Source organism: Nilaparvata lugens, chromosome 2 (genome assembly GCF_014356525.2).
Source record: "Nilaparvata lugens isolate BPH chromosome 2, ASM1435652v1, whole genome shotgun sequence".
NCBI classification, from domain to species: domain Eukaryota; kingdom Metazoa; phylum Arthropoda; class Insecta; order Hemiptera; family Delphacidae; genus Nilaparvata; species Nilaparvata lugens.
The window spans coordinates 22655205-22674506 of NC_052505.1; the positions used below are offsets into that span (position 1 = coordinate 22655205).

At 34.1% G+C, this 19302-nt stretch overlaps 1 protein-coding gene across 6 annotated transcripts in view; it reads left to right on the plus strand.

Moving 5' to 3' along the window:
* LOC111046533 (histone-lysine N-methyltransferase, H3 lysine-79 specific) overlaps positions 1–19302 on the plus strand; it is an 85895-nt gene that overhangs the window by 45698 nt on the left and 20895 nt on the right. For 4 of the 6 annotated variants that reach the window (XM_039420814.1, XM_039420813.1, XM_039420818.1 and 1 more), the window contains 11 exons: positions 654–921; positions 2307–2413; positions 4064–4105; positions 6426–6609; positions 8482–8724; positions 11122–11363; positions 12498–12683; positions 14071–14337; positions 15688–16037; positions 17128–17575; positions 18689–19051. In XM_039420814.1, the coding sequence (XP_039276748.1) occupies positions 654–921; positions 2307–2413; positions 4064–4105; positions 6426–6609; positions 8482–8724; positions 11122–11363; positions 12498–12683; positions 14071–14337; positions 15688–16037; positions 17128–17575; positions 18689–19051 (2700 nt within the window). The remainder of the gene's footprint in view (positions 1–653; positions 922–2306; positions 2414–4063; positions 4106–6425; positions 6610–8481; positions 8725–11121; positions 11364–12497; positions 12684–14070; positions 14338–15687; positions 16038–17127; positions 17576–18688; positions 19052–19302) is intronic. The other 2 variants (XM_039420815.1, XM_039420817.1) reach the window with 1 other exon arrangement.

Below are 19302 nucleotides of genomic sequence, written 5' to 3' on the forward strand. Positions count from 1 at the left end.
TCCTGCTGTATATTGAAAATAGGCTTTAATAAAGTAAAGCATCGTGTTCAGTCACGTACATTCGAAGAATTATTTGCATTTTCAGTTCTCTGCTACCATAATATGAAAATGATGATTGAGTACTGAGAGATAGGAATAGGTGAATTATTGTTCCACTTCCAAGAATGATTCTTTGTTTGAAATGAATATGATATACGAAAGCTTGCAAAATGAATGAATCAGGATAAGTTTTTTGTCTAAACTTGTTATAATAATTATACTATATTTCAATTTCTAATCTATGAACCGCTGGGAAAGCAAATTGGTTCGGTTGCTTCGATTGCATCATAAGGATAAAATAATGAGCTTGTAAAGTATAGTTTTGAGCTGTAATTAGTTGTATCTAAGCTCAATTAACATTCATTTATGGCAATAGAATTCTAACATAGCGTCACTTTTTTATATTTAGCATATACAGTTGGGCCTATATATTCACTGTGATAGTTTTGTAACATAAGCATATTGTAATTGCAAGCAAAGCTTACCCAGCGTTACTTGTGATATTTTGTCTGTAATTCATAAACATATTGCAATCGAAAGCAAAGCTTACATAGTGACACTAGTGAAAGTGATATTTTGTCTGTAATGAGATTTGGTTATTTGTGTTTGTGCAGGATATGAACGATAACTTTCGTAAATGGATGGGCTGGTATGGTAAAAACTTTGGCAAGTACGAACTGATCAAGGGCGACTTCCTGAGTGAGGAGCACCGCGAGAAGATAGTGACGGCGACCATCGTGTTCGTGAACAACTTTGCGTTCGGGCCGACCGTCGACCACATGCTCAAGGAGCGCTTTGCTGACCTCAAGGACGGCGCGCGCATTGTGTCTTCCAAGTCGTTCTGTCCGCTCAACTTTCGCATCACTGATCGCAACCTCAGTGGTTAGTATATTTATTTATTCATTTATTCATCCCATTGAAAATCAGAAATCATTATTACTATATAATATGATTGGGAGAAGACAACAGGCATAGCCCATATAGTGAAATTCATCTCGAAAAGTCTTGAAGCATTACTTGATGGACGGCTTGCTATCTTTCTAGAGAAATTTGAATATAAATGAAATTCCAGTACCTGAGGAATTTGTATTCATGGGTCTAAATTCTGAATATTTTTTTATATTGATATTAAAGCCCCACCCGCTCGAGATTTGACGCATGTGTAAAATATGTTGAAAGTATGAACTTAATTTGAGAGTGTATAATCTTGAAATGTTTATAAAATAGAATTGTAGTACCCTTTTTTGAAATTAATAAAAAATAGATTTAAAATATAAATTATAACAACTAGTTTCAGTGTTCACACCATCTTCAGGTTAAAAATAAATTTCAAATAAACGTTTTACTATTTTTTAAATAAAAATAAGTAACCCTGAATTCATACATTTTAAGAATCTTATAATGATAAACAGTATTTAATTAATGAATAATATCAGAATTTAGCCATTTCAAACCTTACACTAATCTCTCCTTAATCTCATTGAACACGGTACAAATGCGTTCTTAGCATTCGCCAAAATTTTTTGGTGAGGAGGTCTAGTCTCACGACTGTTGAACTTTAGCCGAACCTATTTGATATGACCAAGATTTATTGTTCCCGTAATTTGATCAAAATAGATATTCTAATTTAATGTTTCATACAAACATTTGAAATGACATTGATCATTATCAACAAGTATCAATAACTAATTTTGAAGCAAACTTTCTTGTAACGACTGAACTTGATTCAGACCCAACAAAAGGTTTCTTGTACGTTACTCTTGACTGATTTGAACAAATACACTTGACATCAATGCTTTCCATAAAACCAATGTCAAAACCTTTTTCACTTGGATAGCACTCTTAACTAAAATATAAATTTTCAGCATTTCTTTTGATTCTTAATGAAAAATTTTAAATTCCTCATGTTGTTTGGCTATTATAAATCTTGAATAAATTTTCTCAGATCTTCATTCTGTAACAAAATGCTGAGAAACCTTTGATGACAAAGACTTACTCATTATATTTCATATTGAATTGAATTCTTATTCTTAATAATATACAAGTTAGTCAAATTACTTAACATAAAATATATGCATAATTTCAAATTTCAAAAAAATGCATATTTACCCCAAGATAATTTTTCTATGTTTGTTATCCTTTGCTGAATCTCGGATTTGATTTGTATTGTTTAGAGCTTGGAATCTGGCTTGAATAGAATTTTTCGGTACAGATTTAAAATGTTTTTATTTTGTAAACTAATATTTTACTAAACATGTTTGTTGCAGATATTGGGACGATAATGCATGTGTCTGAAATGTCACCATTGCGTGGCTCTGTATCGTGGACTGGCAAACCTGTTTCTTATTATCTTCACGTTATTGATAGAACTAAGGTATGTGTGCTACTTGAAATTTCACTCTTCGATCTATATCATTGTTATTCAGTAGCTAAACAAAGAGAAATAGGATTGCTTCTAGCTCAAAAATAGATGACGCTCGGGGTAGGATACATACAGTCTAGTCAGATATAACATTCAGGATATAGATCGAGAAACTAACAATGATGTGCAAAAAGGCTTTAAGCTGAAGATGAGTTCTTAGCAAAATGAATGATTTTGTGCTCAATTTTAGAAATTGTCTTGTTTACAAAACTAACTATTGTTGAGATTAGTCTTAGAAATTTTCATTTATGACCATTGTATCAAGTACTAATGTGATGCCAAAGTGTCTTTCATTTACATTATATTTGATAATGGTTTGGATAAGATTGAGCTGTAGAAACAAGTATTTCAATATTTTTCCCAAATTATGGTTGAAAAAGAGCTGTCAATTAACGGTTATTTTCATGTCTTGAAAGTTTACATCAGTTTCCTAACTTATGGTGATTTAGCTATAAGAGAATCTATAGTTTCACTGTCTACTGCAGAATTGATTGGTTGGTCAATTTAGTTAGGTAGTTGATTCAGTTATGTCATTCAAATTAGCATTTGGCTTAGTTCGGTTACGTGCTAAATACATATATACACCATTGATAATAATTCGCTGATGTGTAGTATTAGTCCATCTCTGTCAACCTCATGCCAAAATGATAATTTTTGTTGGTATTTTGTGACTTAATAAGTATACAGCTAAATTACTCTTCATTCCAATCTATCTCTTAATAAAGGATCGCTAAAACGTTTTCAATAGTCGATAATCTACTCATTTAAATACTCAATAATTGCTAAAATAATAACCACGTTCATTAAAATAAGTGAAGAAAACTCCATAAATACATGAATTGAAAACCACAATGATTGGATGCTTTAATTTGCTTATTCTTATTCCACCTCATATATTCGAAATTCAAATTGAATAAATTATTCTCATAGGCCTAATTCACTTCACTGCACATCAGCATTCTTCTGCCTGAAATCTTGAACTCCACTCTAAACTCACCAAGCGTTATTCAGAATCACGTCGTTTAAAGTAAAAAAAATTTCAAAATTTTTCGAATCACGGTAATTTACAATGTACGTTAGGTATTATTGACAGAATATAGAGATTTTAATGGCAACATAATGAATAATTACAAATGTTATATCTTGTTTGTTATTTTGGTGATTAGTATGATTTTTTTATCGTCACATTTCAAAACAAGGGTTACTGTTTGATCATCAATCAATCCGTAACTAATCAATTTATTGATATTTAGTTGTTGCAGGGTGTTAGTCGGTCATTGACTGAACATCAACTGTAAGTAAAGATCTAGAAGAGTGATGATTTCTTGCAATTTTGCTAGTTTAATCAGTCTCTAACTCTAGTACTTACATTAAAAATTATGTAATTTTATGTTTTTCTTAATCCAAATCAGTTTCAAATAATTATATTATTTCGTTTAATGTGTTTAAGTATAATTTATTAAGTTGTGTTAATTAGATCAATATTTAAGTTATCGCTCATCCATATCTATTTCTAAGTTTGTCTTCTTAATTTTACCACTTCTGTTACAAATTTGTTTAGTTTAATCACTTGAAAACATTTCTCTTCTGTTTCATAATCAGCTGGAAAGATATTTTCAAAAGTTGAAGACTCCCAGATCGAGGGTGAGTCAATTTGAAACAATCATCTACATCACTTGCTAAGATTTATTTATTATATGTTGGTTAGCGTTGGAATTTGTTTACACAACTGGGCTCTGTTGGTTACTTTTTTTGTTAATCACCTGGTGGTTCAGAACCCTCTTATTCCATAGATTCAACGCCGCGTTAAAACTACTTGAAAGGATGAATTCCTTCTTAAATCAAATCCAGAGGCTATCTTTCATTCGTCTCTCAACTAATTTTTCAGTTTATAGTGATTGCAATAACAATCTGCGTCAAGTTTTCATAATCTCAGTCATAAATAATTTAAATTGGATTATTATCTTCTCTTCTACTATCTTGGTTATCTAAAAAACTACTCTCTTGGTTATAATAAATTTTAACTACATTCCAAATTTAGTGTGATGATGTTGCATTTCTGAAACAATCTTGCTTATGCTTTTCACTTCTCTGAAGTTTAATTTCAACATTAGCCTAATATTAATATCAATTTTATTTCCCAAAGTAAATATGAATTGGAAATCAGGTCGGCTCTATCAAAAGTCTGATAATGTTTATCAGAGAGGTACCTTATTATTACTTCTTCCACAGCTCTTGTCAATTATCGTGATTTTACATGAATTTTCCTCTCCATGCCCAGTTTGTTTACAATGGTCTTGATCAGGAATCGACCTCATCTCTCTTATCTCTCTCATTTCAGCTTAATTGAAATTATTATCAAAGGCCTTATCGAAATTTTCAATCCAAAGTACTGTTTCTGTCTTGATTTTTATTTAGTGAAGTTTCCTTTTCATTAGTATTCTCTAGTTTAATAGAACTGTATTTTTGAGTCGTGTATTCATCATTCCAGTTCTTTTTTCGTTTTACATAAAATTTATTATTCTCTGGTGTAATCTTTTGTATTACGTTATAACCTAAAATTATTCTTCGTTTTGCGTTGTGTTTTGATCAGGTAATTCAGTTCCGTATTTGTATGTTTTATCAACATTAATGAACTTGAACTCCATTAGATTGTTGATAAACAATCAGTCTCTGTTGACAAATTCAATCAGACCTTGCTAGACTGTTTGTATTCAAAGGTTGAATGACCTATTTGTTTTAACAAATGTAACAAGCTAACATATTTTCACAAATTCATCCTATAATTAGCTATGAAATAAATCATAGCAGTAAATGCTATGTCTTTACACTTTCTTCTCATTTTGTACTTTCCTCCATGGTTCTCTTTTCCATTATCTTGTAGAAGAATGTAACTTAACTCTTATTTAATTGACTTGAAAGTAACTGATTGATTTCAGTTGGAAAACGTGACTAAGTGTTTCGTCAATATTTAATATTTGGCAAGATATTAAGTTCAAATAGTGTAAATTTCTCCCAGTACAAACTCACAATATAATTGATTCGTTAATTTCTCCATGATATTACATAACTTTTTTCCCTTTTACTTTTTTACGATTATTCCTATTTTTCTCTAGCATTCAATTTCTATTCTGGTACTGTTTAATTTATTTTCATATATTGTATTTATTTGCCATCTGTCTTTTGAATTCCGACAAAAAAATTGATCCATCAAGATACCATAATACTGTGCATGATTATTATTAGAAGAATAGTTAGTTTAAAAAATAATTGAATCTGATACTAATAATAATTAACTCATCACATGAAAAAATAGTCTCATAAAAACAATATTGCTCCTAATACTAATCATCAATACTTATGGTAATTTACAGATTGTATTCAGTCAGATAGCGTGCTTGTATTTTTAATAGGTTTCGATATCCTTGATAACTCTCACACCTCAAGACCTCTATTAAATATACTCCATGTGTTATTAAGAAGCCATTCATCGAAGTATATTTCGACTAGTAAAAGTTTTTTTCACCATGGAGGAAGCATACGTCGATACAATAGTATTACTGTACGCTTATCTATGGTTCCACTTGTACTAATGAAAGTATACATAATAATTATTGTCTTTGTTGGATATTAGGATTGCATTTTTTTGTAACTTTATTCATTTATTTGATGATACAATAGCATGCATTCCTGTACGCTTATCTATGCTTCCACTTGTACTAATGAAAGTTTACATAATTGTTGTCTATGTTGGAAATTAAGATTGCATTTTTTTTTTTTTTGTAACTTAATAAATTTATTATAATAAATTATAACCATAATGTATGACGTGCCTACTGATTTTGTAGCCTGATATGGCGAATAAAATAAATCTTGAAAATTTCCCTTTGCATAAATAAAGGATTGAATGGAATAATGAATGTAATGCCGTTTGTAATGATTATAAATTGTTGCTGTATTACAGAGTGCAATAAACGCGGCAGCAATGAATGGTGTGAATGTGGAAGAGGCGGCCGCCGATTGTGGAGCGGCCAGTGGTTCGGACCAGCGCTATGGATCGCGCGAGCGTCGGCGTCGCGACATCGCTGCCAAGCCTGCGCCTATTGACTCCTCAGAGGAGGAGAACGAGCCTGACGTCGTCGAGACAAGTCAGTAACATCTCACTAACTCAGCAATATATACTAAAAATTAACACATGATAGATTGTTTTATTCCTTTTTATCTGTAAGCTTGCATCTTGGTCAAGACAAGTCAGTAACCAACTTACAAAAACATCTCACTAACTCAGCAATATATATTAAAAATTAACACATGATAGATTGTTTTATTCCTTTTTATCTGTAAGCTTGCATCTTGGTCGAGACAAGTCAGTAACCAACTCAGCAAGATATACGGAAAATTATCTGCTATAAATTAAGAAATAATAGACAATAGTACTGAATATTTTATTCTTTTTCATTTTCTTATCAATAAGCTTGCATCTTGTAAGCTAACATCTCACTAAAATCATACAACTCCTCAAGATATACTGAAAATTATTAGCTGATAATAAATCACAAAAATACAACTCAGCAAGATATACGGAAAATTATCTGCTAGAAATTAAGAAAATAATATTGAATGTTTTATTTTTTTTGTCTTACCAGTAAGCTTGCATCTTGTAAGCTATCATCTCACTAAAATTATAAAACTCTGCAAGATATAATGAAAATTGTCAACGAAAAATTAAGAAATAATAGATTATAGTACTGAATGTTTTATTCCTCTCTATTTTTTATCAGTAAGCTTCCATATAGTTTTATTTATGCACTTAGTTTATGATATACTCTTGTACTTATCTTAGTAACTCGCTCCTCAACCAAATACCTTAGACCATGTGAAGAGTATTCTTCAAACTGTTTATAGGATAAGTTTCAAAATTTAAACGAAGAAGAATGAATTACAATTTTAATTTGAAGTTCAGTCTATACACAATTATATAAACTGTATCTGAATATTTTGATACAACTGACAATAATAGGTAGCTAAATATGAATACATCATTGATAAAATTTGTTGAATGAGAATTGACATTGTGGAATCTTTCCATAATTGAAAAAACACAGCTTTAATTTTGTCACATCCACATTTATTATGTTAACAATTGAAACTGTGTTTTTTCAATTATGAGTACATCACTTGCATAGCGCATCCATAAATATTCTTGAATCATCATAATCTCCTCACATAAAAAATGAATCTTACATCATCACATATAGGTTGTACAGGTTACCTGTCCACAAATAATCAATTTGCCCCCCTCCATAGGGGTTCACGTCCAACAATACATAAAGTTCAATCGTTTTTGAAGTTATTGGTAGTCTATAGTATCGTTACAACTGATAGCGTTGGTTGAAGTACGTATCCTGATTTTACTCTTTTTAGGAAAAATCTTTAGATGGGAATTACAGCATTTAATTTGGATTTTCGTTTAATAATAATTATTGAAAAATCTTTATTTTTCTTTGGAATATGCGGTCTTCCCGGCTCAGTATTTTTGAGCGACGGATAATCGTGTGGCCTTTGATTTATGGCTATGATTACTTTATTTACTTAATGAGTATCATACTCAGCAAAATAAGTCACATTTCTCTTAACAATTTAGTTTGTGTGACATTCATTCGTAAATTTGCAAAAGTAAGGAAATTTTCATTTTTATTGGTATAGTATAATTTATATTATCTATCATTATTCCACTTTATAATCGATATTTCTTCCATTTATTTATTAAAAACACTCATTTTCTAAGACTTTTATTATTCAATATTGATCTCTCATATTTATTACATTTTATTGTCATTTCTTGCTTCAATTTGTTTCATTATCTCTGCATATTTTGTATTGTATTGTTTGCTAACGACGGGTAGAGTGGAAATTATTTTCCAAACTTCGCCAGGTCAACAAATAAACAAGTCATTCTATTCTATTTTATACTTATCTATGCTATAAAATTATCTCAATTTGTTTTTGTTTTTATTTAGGAAAATCTCAGACGAAGAAATTGGGCAACAAGAAGTTACCAGCGCGCGCCGGCAAACCGCCTCCAGCCGCGTCTCACGTTCGCAGCCAGTCGGTGCCGTGTGGAGGCAGCATGGGTGGGGGTGGAGGCGGAGGCGGCAGACGCACCAAGGCGCGGCCGAAGCGTGGACGCGCCAAGAAGCAGATCAAAATCACCGGACTCGACCTCTTGCACAGTCAGACTTTGCTCAGCACTTCGCCGCAAGGTGCGTTCATAAATCAACCTTACTAAGATTATTCTATCATTAAGTTTTGTTGGCTTGAATATTCCTAATAATGGTGAGGGTACTTACCATTTATTTATTTATTGATTCAAGATACACAATTATCAAAATAATTGGGGGATGACCAACAGGCACAGCTCAAAACTGTTCTTCACCCGAATTTTGATTCACATACTACTCCAGAAAGAAGGTTATGTTTTAACTTTATAAAATTCGTGTCCAATTTACTTAGGAAACATTCACAAGATCACAAGATTAAAACACTTACCATGATTCAAAATTGTGAAATTTAGTGAAAATTCAGTTGGAAATTAATAATACTCTCACATGATATGCTATTTTCATAATTTGGAATAGGAACAGTTTTGGGCGAATGCCTGTTGATTCATCTCGAATTTTGTAATCAAGTATTGTCAATCAATGAATTAATCAACTTATTTCACGTATTCCCACATTCCCTTCAGGCTCTTTGGTTTATTTTATAGGCCTACTCTCCCAAATATTGAAGGATTTCGTAGTACATGGTTAACCGTAGTTGAAAATTCTAACAATCCTCCCGTATTTTAGCAAACCCCACCATGTAGCCTGTTACTTTTCATTTGTGTATGTATTTATTTTTTGAGCAAATAGTAGGTAAAGTAACTCAATAAAAATATATTCCAAGTTGTACGAAGTTGAAGTGCGATGTATTATTGTAACATCTACTCCCATCTCTTACACTGTGAAAAGACAAGTTTGATCTGTCTTATTTCTAGAAAAATAACATAGTCCAAATAAGTTGCTTATTCCCAAAAATGACAGTCCTATACAGTATATTAAAATTTTTGAATTTCAGTAGATTATTTTGGAAAAAATTAATACCTAAATATTTGAATGTATTTACTTGAATTATTTGTATCCTTTTTTATAATAATCAATTAAAAATAATAAATAATTCTGTTTTTCCAATTCAATTCATTTGTTTTTTGTCACAAGCTATAAAACACTAATAATTGACGTTATCTTTGTTAATCTTCACGATATTCTCGTTAATAAAATATATATTAACTAAATACCAAATATATAAAAAATATGATGGTAAATCATAATAATATGGTACACTGACGAATACAACGTCCAAGATCAAATTCAGAGGGGAACTGTCCAGATCTTTTGTAGTAGAAACAGGTTTGAGGCAAGGAGATGGCCTGTCGCCACTGTTGTTCAATTGTGCCCTGGAATATATAATGAGAGAATGGTATAAGATTAATCCAAAAAATATCAAAGTTGGAACTTCTAGAGATAATATAAATTTGAACTGCTTGGGATTTGCTGATGACCTTGCACTGCTTGCTAACAATATTCAAGAAACAAAGAAACAAATAGATACACTGCAGACTATTTCTCAGAAGATTGGCCTTAAAATATCTTTTGAAAAAACAGAACTCATGCTAACTGATCCACCTCTTGCAAAGAAAATCCGTATAGGAGATCAAGAAATAAAGATTGTAGACAGTTTCAAATATCTAGGTGAAATCATAACCTACAATCTCAATGAGAATCGAACGTGGGACAGTAGACTGAATAAGTTGAGAAGAGCACAGTATGCCACAAAGAACACTTACAACAAGAAATCACTATCAATAGCCACAAAATTGAAGCATTACAAGACAGTCACTCAACCGGTAATAACTTACGCAAGTGAAACCATCTTTAAAACTACCAATACCATCGCAATAGACAAATTACTAAAAATCGAAAGAAGAATCATCAGAACCTGTATTAACAAGAACTATCTAGTAGATGGACACTGGAGATTAGCTTCCAACGAAACTGTTTACAAAGAAATTGAACCTGTCACAAGTACAATAAAAAAAAATCGAATATCTTTCTTCGGTCACCTGATTAGAGCTTCGGAGGACAGACTAAGCAGAAGAATTATTGAAAAGTTGTGGAAAAGAAAACAAATATAAAATGGATTGACGAACTCAAGGAGGATATGAGAGAGTTGAATATAACATTCGAAGATTTGAAGAACAAGTCGGACAACATCAGAATCCTGAAGGACAAACAGACCAGACTGCAGATCAAAGTCAGACACAGAATGGGAAGAGTGATTTCGGACGAGGAAAGGAAATTAATTTCTGAACGAATGAAGAAATATTGGGCTGAGAGAGGACGGAGTAAAGGTGGAAGATACTGACTACAGTGGACCAATGAAGGCCATAAAATTATAATAATAATAATAATAATAATAATAATAATAATAATATGGTATTGGTAAATAAAATAGGTAATAAAATAGTATGGTAAATTTAAACCAAATATATGACTTCTAAAAAATGACTTCTAAATATATGACTTCTTATAAATGTTATTTGCTTGTTTGCTTGTGCGTAGCTATGGGTGGGAAGAAGCTGCCGCCAGCGCCGGGCTGCGTGGACCAGCAGCTGACGTCACTGACTGCGGTGGCTGCACGCGACGTGCACGCAGAACTTGACATCCCAGCCGAGCCGCAAGCGACGCCCTACGCGCTGCAAGTGCTGCTTGACATATTCCGCGAACAGTACATGGCCATGGTTGACGTCATCAAGACGCCTCAGTACCGGCGTACCCTTGATCAACAGATCAATCAGGAGAAGGTCAGTGAACTTTACTTTACTTTATTTGGCTCTACAGTCCTGGGTGGACTTTGGCCTCCTCAACATGGCGCCTCCATACATCGCGCTCCTGTGCTCTCCTCCGCCAGTTCGCCACTCTCAGCACACGGAGATCTCTCAACATGTCATTTAGCCATTTTCTTCTTGGTCTTCCTCTTCTCCTAGTTCCGATTATCATTTCATCCATCATTCTTAATGATCCTCTCTCCTCCCCCATTCTCACCACAACCACCCACCCACTCACCCCAGTCCCAACCATTCAATTCGTCTTGCCTCTATGGAACGAACAATAGTTTATCTTCCAATTGCTTCGTCAATCTCATATTATTATACCTAGCTCTCCAGGTTCCTTCATCGCATATTGGTCCCCATATCCTTCTGAACATCTTTCTTTAAAATTACCTCACCTTCAAATGACCTCAACGCTCTCTCATCCTTGTTCAAAGTTGCCCATGTTTCAGCTCCATACGTCACAACCGGTTCTACTAATGTTCTGTACATCTTCTCCTTTGTTCTTCGAGAAGGTGAGTGAACACTCACAGCTTATTGTGGATCTCACTATAAATATCCAACTTCTCTTCAATCGCGCTTCAGTGTCTGAACACTGATAGTCTATTGTGAATCTCATGTTTACACATGTAACAATTTTCTTATCATATTTATAAAAATTTCAATATTGTAATATTATAAGTATTAGCTCGGTTTCACCATGCTTGATCAAAGCATTTGAATATATGATCAAATCAGGTACACTTTAAAACGAGTGCACTGCTTCTATGACAATACTACTATCGATAATGCACCCTATTTATTAATTTATCATCTATCTACTATCGATGGGTGCAAATTAGTAAATCGCACCTAACTTGACCAAAAATTTAGCTTGGTTCTCTCATGGATCTCGAGTAGGTTTGCAAGGGTGTAATAATTGATATTAAAGTATTATTATTTTTATATATTGTTTTAATATACCGTATTGGCCTTATAATAAACCTGAAAATACCAGTTAAAATAACAATGAGTCATTAGATATATTTGTAATAAGTTTTAAGTAATAGTGACCTCATATAACCTCGATCATGTTCAATTAACAATTTTGATGTTCGCCTTTTTTAGGAGCGTAATGAGAAGCTAAAGAGTCGCGCGTTGCAGCTGGAGAAACAGATCAAGGTGCTGATTGATGACAGTGTGGCACTGTTGCGCACGCGCATGAACGAGCTAGGCATCAACGCGACCACGCCCACTGACCTGCTCGCCAAGGCCAAGGAGATTGTCATGAGGCACAAGGAGTTGCAGGCAAAGGTACCATTCAATAATAAGCTACAAACATTATTGATGTTTTTCACATTATAAGTGAGCCCTGCTTTTGCTGAATGTGTTACTTGGCCGACACAGTCACCAGTAAAAAAGAAGGAATATTTAGGAACAAAATTCAACTCCCAGATGCAGTTTTGTTGTTGTCATATTCAAATAAAATCAAATTTGACTTTCAATACTTACAAAAATATTTACATAAATATGTGTGACTACTGTATCGACAACAAATCAAAACATAATAAGTGAATGATCAATGGTCGCTGACTCAATAATCAATAAATACATTCCTTATTTTCAGTCCAGGAATAGTTATTTGAATATTTTGAAGGTTGACGTAAGAAATATAATAAATAATAAGGTGTGTCAAGATTTCGGTTCAAAATTTTCAACTGTTATTCAAAAGTTTGTGTTATTGATTGTATTCAATTCTGTGAAATTTAGTTATTTATGATAGGTCTATGTATTTTTGGAAAGTGACAGTATATCTATCTATATTGGAAAGTGACATTATCCTAACCTAGATTTGTATTTGGACTGAAGTATAAATTTGAAATGGATTGTTTTGGGCATAAGCCTGTTGTGCCTTCTCATATACGTGTAATAATTGTACATTACTGAGTAGATAAATAAATAAATGTACCAAAGGAACCAAAAAATTCAAAACTTGAAAAATATTGCACATTTGAAACATTTAGAGACAAAATCACAACAAAGCAGATGAATTTCTCATTCTAACATCCATATTCTAGCATTCCTTTCTAGTGTATTTTGTACAATTAATTGTTGGAAATATTTATCTATATAAATAAAAATCGAGCCTCAAATTTTGACGTTCAATAACTTTTTTAAGTGTGCACCGAATTTGATGATTTTTTCGTAGCTGTGGTTGTTATGCTCAGGAGCAGGTTTATGGCCTATCAAATTTATGATCCGACTTCAGGACTCTTTCCTACGGTCCTTCAAAGTTTACATGTAATCCCTATGGGAGAAGATTTGTAAGCTGGCCACAGCCTTCGGTATCTATTTTTCTATTTTCTTTCTACTGATTCACAAAAGTTCAATTCCAATAATAATGCCGATGTACGAACGACGTCCAAACTTGGGTCGTAGAACTCCAAATGCTGTAAATTTAGAATATGCACGGGAAAATCAGCAGCAAGAAGATATACCATTCATTTTCCCAGCAAGCTGCATTCAACTAAATACAAACATTCTGAATACATTCTGAAAATACAAACTACTCCACAACTAACTAAGCACATGGGAAGTCCATATTGAGATATAAATGTAAATACTGATTGTTGGATAATTTTCATAAAAATATAGTGCATCAGTTTAAGCTAAGGCTTGATGACGAGTGTTTTTGCTTTAGGTGAGCAAACTGAACGTGCAGGTGACGTCATTGGAAGACGAACAGCAACGGCTGGTGGTGAAGCGACACGCCGAGAGCCAGGCAGCGCTGGCTGCAGCTGCAGCTGCATCGTCAACTGCATCACTGGCTGCACCGCCCGATGCAACTGCACCCAATGCATCGGCTGCAGTGCCAGCTCAGCCGCAGCCACAGCCGCAGCTCACCAAGGAGCAACTGCTCAAGGAGATCTGTGCCACCATGAGTCGGCGCAAGAAGCTTCAGTCTCAGGTATGCTATTGGTCTACACGCCTCTACATCAACTCAAAGACATTCACACATTGAAATTACTGAGAAATTGCATTTACTCTAATGCTAATGAATTAATAATGTTGGATTTTCTTTTAATAATAATTATCAAATACATTTGTTATGTTATAGTTGCTTATTACAACCTGTATCAGTTGCTCCTTACTGCAATTATGAGGTAGGGGACACAATAATCATGTTTTGAATTCATACTGGAAGGCAGTATTACAAAAGAGATAGAATATTATTTGAATGAATTTTAATGGCGAATTTTAAGTTTCAACCAAATATTTAATTTCGTTTCCATTTAAATTATATTAATATTCATTTTCAATTCATTCATTGACTGTCTATGGATGGGTATGTGGATTTGCACATTGCTTTAAAATGCATTAAATTCATGGTGCTCAGTTATTTTGATGATGTGCATATTTTGTGCAATACATAATAATTGAATTTATTTCCAAATACAAAAAATATTTTTACAAACATAATATTCATTAAATTACAATAGTTTTTGGCGTGACTGGAAGAAGGAGCCTTGAGCTCCAGCCACGAAATACAGCCTTATACATCATAATGAGATAATTATACTACATTATTTATCTGTTGATTTAAGTTCTACCATCGATTTAGTAATAAATTATGTATAAGGAGATCAAACGCATTACGGGATTAATACCATTATACTAAATAGTTGGCCTACAACTGATTGAAACTAAAACAACAACTTAAAACAACTACAAACTTGAAAAACAACTTAAAACTAAGCCTACAACTTGAAACTGATTCAAGATAACTTCGATTATTGCTAACCAGAATAAATAATTTAGTCTACACACACATCGATTTTTGGACATACGCATTTTTGCCATCCTTATAAATTTTACTAGGAATGGAACTTGACTAGCACATTATATAATTGTCAAGTTATGTTCAATCTAATAGAATTTATAAGCATTACAAAAAATCGTACGTTCATAAATCGATGTTTGTGTAACTTGGAGTCAAAGATACACATTCCAAATTGAAAAGCTCTGCTTAAACTCGGATGACTGCTACAAATATTTGAAAAAATTTCCTTCTAAATATTCATGATAACTGCAAGACAAGTTGTAAATTTTGTTCTTTGTCATGATGTCATTATGTGATTTCAGCAGAAGATTGATAATATTTAAAAATAATCTTATTAACATTTCCAGCAATTTAATTTGGAAGATGATCACTGTAAAACTCATGCCAATCAAAAGCTCAGAATTTTAGTTTGCTTTCAAACCTATAAAAATATTGATCCTTCTTACCTAATTGAAGATAACATTGATTTTGTTGCAGGTTACCCGTATCGAATCTGAGCTGGTAGCGTTGGAGAAGCGTTCAACAGCGGCCATGCCTCCGAACGGGATATCGGTGAAGAGCGTGGGTGGAGTGCCGGGGGCCAGCCAGACAGGAGTGCGCCCTGCCGCCCCCGCAGAGCTCGGCCAGCAAGTAGCGAAGGGAGGCGGCAGTGAGGTGGGGGCAGTGAAGCCGGCACGCAAGTCACGTGAGCATCGGTCAAGGTCGCAGGACTGGCCTGACGTGCCCGATGTCGGCAAGATACAGGAGAACAACCCGGAGATACTGGCGCGCAAGATACTCGAGACTGGCCGACAGATTGAGGCCGGCAAGATCAGGGGCGAGGCTAGGTCAGTGACTGATTCACCATTCTTAAAGTAAGCTACATTCGTCCAAGGCAATCAGATCTTGACAACTTTCCATAGTCTATATGAGTGACAGTTTCTACTTCAACAATTGAAATATTTGATTCAAAATTACAGTAATGACAGTATAGTATAATCTGAGTATTGAAGATCGTAAATTGTATTTTGAAAAGTGAAAGTGACAACCAACATTTTGATTTGGACAGTATAGTATAAATTGGAAATGGGTCAGTTTTGGGCATGAGCCTGTTGTGCCTTTCTTCATGTTAAGTATTTGTACACAATGTGATAAATAAATAAACAAGCGTCTATTGAATTTCACGAATAATTCTCAATCTTATTTGATAGATTCAAAATTCGTTAAGTAAGCCTTAAACGTTTTAGGCAATTCGATCTTGACAATATTATATAGCATAGTCTAGATGAGTGAAATTTTGCACTTAACAAGTTAATCAGTTGAGTAATTCAGACGTGATGATGCGTCATTCGTGACTTCCCTATCTCGTACGTTTATTAACCATTTCTTCATTTCTTTTCTTTATTATACTACAGATAGATTGAAAAGGTACGTGTTAAATAGGTTACAGGTACGTGTTAAAAGTATGTTAACTCAATAATTTTTCGAGATCCTGGATGTTTATTAACATTGCGTCTATTATGTTCTATTTACCACAATAATCATTACACCTTAGCGTAGCTTAGCTAAAGGTCCTGGGTTCAAACCCGAATATGAACAAAGGTTTTTAGCCAAGTCACTCCCGTGTTATATAATCGGATGAGTAAGTTAAGTTGTCTGTCCCGGAAGTATGACTGTCGTAAGGTCTAGTTGACGCTTTCCATTATATACTCAAGTGAAGTGGGGCCTTCCCGCAAGGGACTCCCCACTAATAAAAGACATACGAATTTACTTTTTCTACCACACCGTTCGTTCAACTTTCCATTATAAACCACAATATCTCCACCACTAATTACTAGAAAGATACTGTCCAAGTATGCGTTTAAAATTAAGCTATATCTGCATTCAATTATGTTCTTATCATATATCAATTGATTCTGATGGTGATTTCAATTCTAGGTCAAACCACCACCACCAATCATCTTCATCGTCTCGTTCGAAAGGAAGTCATCAACATCGTCAATCCAGCATCAACTCAACAACACCAAACGCATACGCCAATCAGAACAACAGCAATGACTCGAGTATGACTCATCATAACTTAGCTAGTAATGCTCATCACCATGAGTTTGGACGTAACAACAACAGCAGCAGTACAAACAGTAGCAGTCATCATCAACAACAACACCATAGCAGCAATCACCATAGTACAAGTAGTAATCATGTTGTGAATGGACGCCCCGCCGCTGCGCCGCCCCAGGAACCGCCTCGGGTGGCCAACTTTGAGGACCGACTCAAGAGCATCATCACGCATGTGCTCAATGAAGACCACGAGCAGAGGAAGCAGCAGCAACAACAGCAGCAGCAGCAGATGCATCATGTCAATGGAACTAATGTTGTTAGACAGGTAGTTATTAAAATATTTCTCTATTCTTAAAAAATACATCAAAATAAGAAATAGATTAATTTGTAATGCATTTGAAATAGTTGACACAATCATCCAGTAAAGAGAACTTGTATGGTAGTTGTGACTTCATTCGCAACTTTTAAAAACACATGCTTAAACATTAGAAAATTGAAACAATAACTAAGTAAACATGACAAAGGAAAAGCAAATAATCTTATGCGACTAGAATCCATATACTGCAGAATCCAATAGTTCTGTAGATAGAAATTACTGAAAATATATTATAATATATCTAAGAATCCAATGGTCCTATAGATAAATTACTGAACAAATATAAGGTAGGATAAGATAAGATATCAATTTATTCAACGCAGTATATCATACAATAAACAATTGAACCTCGTCTTAATAATTAATTAAAACTGAATTATTTAAAGAACCTTCACATCAAACAATGAGATGCAAAAAATACAAAACAAAACGCTAAATTCAAAAACAAAAACTCAAGATAATTAATAAACTCGAAATAATTAGTTTCTCGATTATTTATTTACTTTTAGTTAATTCGAGATAGTAAAAAAATATTGAATTAATTTATAAAAATAATGAAAAGTGATTATTTAAAACCCAACGATTGTTTGATTTTGTTAGATTTGTTTTATTGATAAAATTATGTTACTTCTTACGTTCTTACCCAAGCTTCTGGGGTAGTGGTTCGTAATGTTTTTTGTATTATTGTAATTTTTTCCATTTTCATGCTTCTTTATAGTGATATATCACGTTTTTTATAGTTTACTCTTATTTGTAATGTTTTAATAAGGCTCAACTCACACTTACGCGACTCAGGTCGAGAAGAGACTCGACTCTAGTCGAGAGCATGTGTTTTCAAATGGTGACGTCGCGGAGACTAGAATCGACTGGCCTGAGTGTCACCATTTGGAAACACGTGCTCTCGACTAGAGTCGAGTCTTTTCTCGACCTGAGTCGCGTAAGTGTGAATTGAGCCTAAGAATTCAGCGACTCAGAAAACATAGATTCATATTTTATTCCACCATATCCTATTTTAGATTTCATAGAATTTTGAATTTTAATTTACTGATGATTGTATTTCAGGTGGAACAACCGTCAGTTGGTGTACCAGTCTCGTCAGCTCAACCAGTGCATTACCTCAACCACAACCACCACAATCACATGCAGCAACAGACGCAACACCACAACCACCCGATGCAACATGCTTCTCACCCCCACTCACACCCGCACTCCCACCCCCACCATCAGCATCAGATGTATCAGCAGCATCTACTTCAGCAGCAGCAGTCGGCTAGCAACGTTGCCGCCGCCTCTCATGCTGTGCCGCCTCCAATCACCGCCCCCGTCACTGGGGCCGGTGCTAGCTGGCCGCCTCCACCGCCCCTGCCGAGGCCTGCGCAGTTGTCGGCGTTGCATGTGCAGCAGCCCGACTACACACAGGTAATTGTGAGTTTTAATATTATCACTATTATTATACACTATTATAAAATAATATATTAAGTCACAAGGACGGGAAGGGCCGTTTTGCAGGCGAGAATGATGTTTCTAGTCGAGGCATTAGCCGAGACTCGAATTTCATTCGAGCACTGCAAAACACATTCACGTCCAAGTAACTTACACTATTTTTTGTCATAATAATCTAGAAAAGAATAATTGAGAAACAGAAAACATAACCTGCTTGTGCTGACATTACTACA